At 42.2% G+C, this 2,407-nt stretch overlaps 1 protein-coding gene across 1 annotated transcript; it reads right to left on the minus strand.

Moving 5' to 3' along the window:
• Positions 1–481: 481 nt before the first annotated feature.
• On the minus strand, positions 482–1,174 carry L3040_001198 (uncharacterized protein; the record flags this gene model as incomplete). Its single annotated transcript, XM_007297829.1, has 1 exon — positions 482–1,174. One exon carries the CDS (start codon positions 1,172–1,174, stop codon positions 482–484), a length of 693 nt encoding a protein of 230 aa, XP_007297891.1.
• Between the last annotated feature and the right edge of the window lie 1,233 nt (positions 1,175–2,407).

Here is a 2,407-nt window from a genome sequence, read left to right on the forward strand (position 1 = left end):
AAAGGACTTGTCGTAGCCTTAGGCCACCAGGCTACCACAGGTGGCACAGACCACTTAAGAGGGTATATAGCAGCCTCACGTTGCTTTGAGCTTCCAAGAATAACAACCACCTTGCTCACTATTATCCTTTCCTTGTATTGTCTGGCTGTCATATCCGAAACAAGACCGCCGAAGGCACTAAACGAATCCAGAAGCCTTCGACGGCGAAAGAGGTCAGCTGTTATACGAAGACCACTTTAAGGCTGTGTGTACTTCGGTTCGCAATGCACTTTAAGCGGGCCTCATCTCATAGCATGCACCTCCAACGTGTCGGATATGATCAGTTGATAGACCTTTCACGTGATAAAGGCACTTTTACTACTTTCTTTCTACACTTGGCCTTTTTTGACTGGGGGTGATTTTAGATGACAGGGATCTGTTCTTCTTATTCGTCTTATTAAGCTATTCAAGTTTGAGAAGATTTGACCGTAGCGGCGCAAAGCTAGATCGATTTAAGGGTTAGCTCTTCCTTGCGAGTAGCAGCCATAAGTTCGGCAAGAGCGGTCTTGGACTTATCACCGTCGATATAGTTATTATTCGAGATCCAGTTAGACTTGAAGTTCTCGTACGAAGGAGGTAGCTGGCTAAGGTAGACTCCAACCATCCATAGAGCAGAGAGCTGAGTGTTGCTACCGAAGAGCTTGAGCTGGCCGTTTAGTCGTACGAATTCGTTATTAAAAGAGGTAATATTATCGAACTCGTCTATACGAAGAGCGAGAAGTGCTGACTGGAGGCGGTAGAATATAGAGACTCCTTTAGGCCGGAATCGTTCTTTTAAGTCTACCATTAATAACTTTTTAAGATCGTGCTCTTCGGTGGTCCCGATGATAGTTAGGCCTATTCCTTTTCCTTCAGCGAAGTCTGCGGCAATTGGCCCGAGTCTGCTGCGGACGAGAGAGCAGCCTTGAGTCTGGAGTTCGTCCCATGCGTCGAGTCTCTTTTTAAACGCAAGCTCCGTCTCGATTGAGATGCGGACTGGTCGGACTTTTGTTCCTTGGAGAATTTTTTCGTAAATGTAGTTCTTGTTAACGAGGGCGAAGCCGATTCTTCGGAGGAACTCGACCCAGTTCTCCTCGTCGAGGAACGGGACGGCGGAGAGAGCGGAAGCAGAAGTGGATTGAGTGTCTGCAGCCATTCTTAAAAATCGGGATCTTGATAAACTTAGTAAAATTGTTGACGTTGGCTCGTAGTGCCGGAATGGTACTTGTCGAGATATTCTTATAAGTGGCGAAAGAATTCTTTGACTCGAAGGCCGAAGAGTAAGGTAAGTAAGGGAGGTCGAGGGGCTTTTCGTCAGAGCAAGATAAATAAGAGTCTGAGTTTGATTCAGTGTCAAAGCGTTGAAAATCAAGATCAGAATCGCGATTTTTAGCAAAGCTAAAGGATCGGAAAGGAGTATTGATAGGTATGTGTGTAGTTTGTAAAGAGATCAAGGGCCAAGGCGAAAGGGGAGGGTAAAGTTGAAAGGTCGAGAGATCTTGCGAGACTTAGTATTCCTTAAAGATACGAAAGTATCGTCCGTAGGAAAAGCTCTTTTTAAGGTCTTTCAAAGCTTTTGGTTGGGTAAGCTGTCCGCAGCGTTTTGATTTATGATTAGTTCGCGATAAAATAAGTAAGGTTGGGATTAAAGTAGAAAATCTATTAAAAATTTAAGATTTCTAGAGTTTTATTTTGTCTCGAAAGCTAAGGCGCGCTAATATAGTGTGCATAAGTCATTTGAAACGTAATGATCTCGTTAAGAGAGGTTTCGGCTATTGTAAAGTATAAATAAAATATATGCAAGGTGTATCCATGGCTTGCAGGTTCTCGGGAGATTAGTGCTCATTTCGCGTCTTTCCGTCAATATTCCGGAAGTATATATAGACTTGAGGAAGTACTGATTCAAAATGAGTCGAAGCTAAAGTGTTTCTAAAAATAGGTTGTTTATTCTTGATATAGCTTCAAATGAAGATATACCTTAAAGGGGAATGCAGGAGCATTTAGACGGTCAGCTGATCGTCTAATAACCATCTCTTTTAGGGGAAATTTTAATAGGTGGGCATGGCTGGTGGATCACTTTAGGCCGATACTTAAGATTGAATAGAATTTGAAAACAAACGATTTAAATCATTTAAATCGTAGTTAAAATGAAACTAATTTATTCGATTAAAATTATTAAATCGTCTTTTTTAAATACTCGTTTTTCGTATCAAGATTCAAAACCGTCTTGGGACCGTTTTCGAGCGTTTTTAGACCGTCCTAAGAAAGCTCGGGGTAGGAAGGACTATCATTAATAATATCACGACTCACTAGCGCACCTCGGAAATATATAGCCTGCTATACCCCTTAGAAGAATAATCATCTTCTCTTCTCTTGTTCTGACGGAGAG

Source organism: Drepanopeziza brunnea (genome assembly GCF_022702325.1).
Source record: "Drepanopeziza brunnea f. sp. 'multigermtubi' strain 214-2 chromosome Unknown ctg1, whole genome shotgun sequence".
Lineage (NCBI taxonomy): Eukaryota > Fungi > Ascomycota > Leotiomycetes > Helotiales > Drepanopezizaceae > Drepanopeziza > Drepanopeziza brunnea.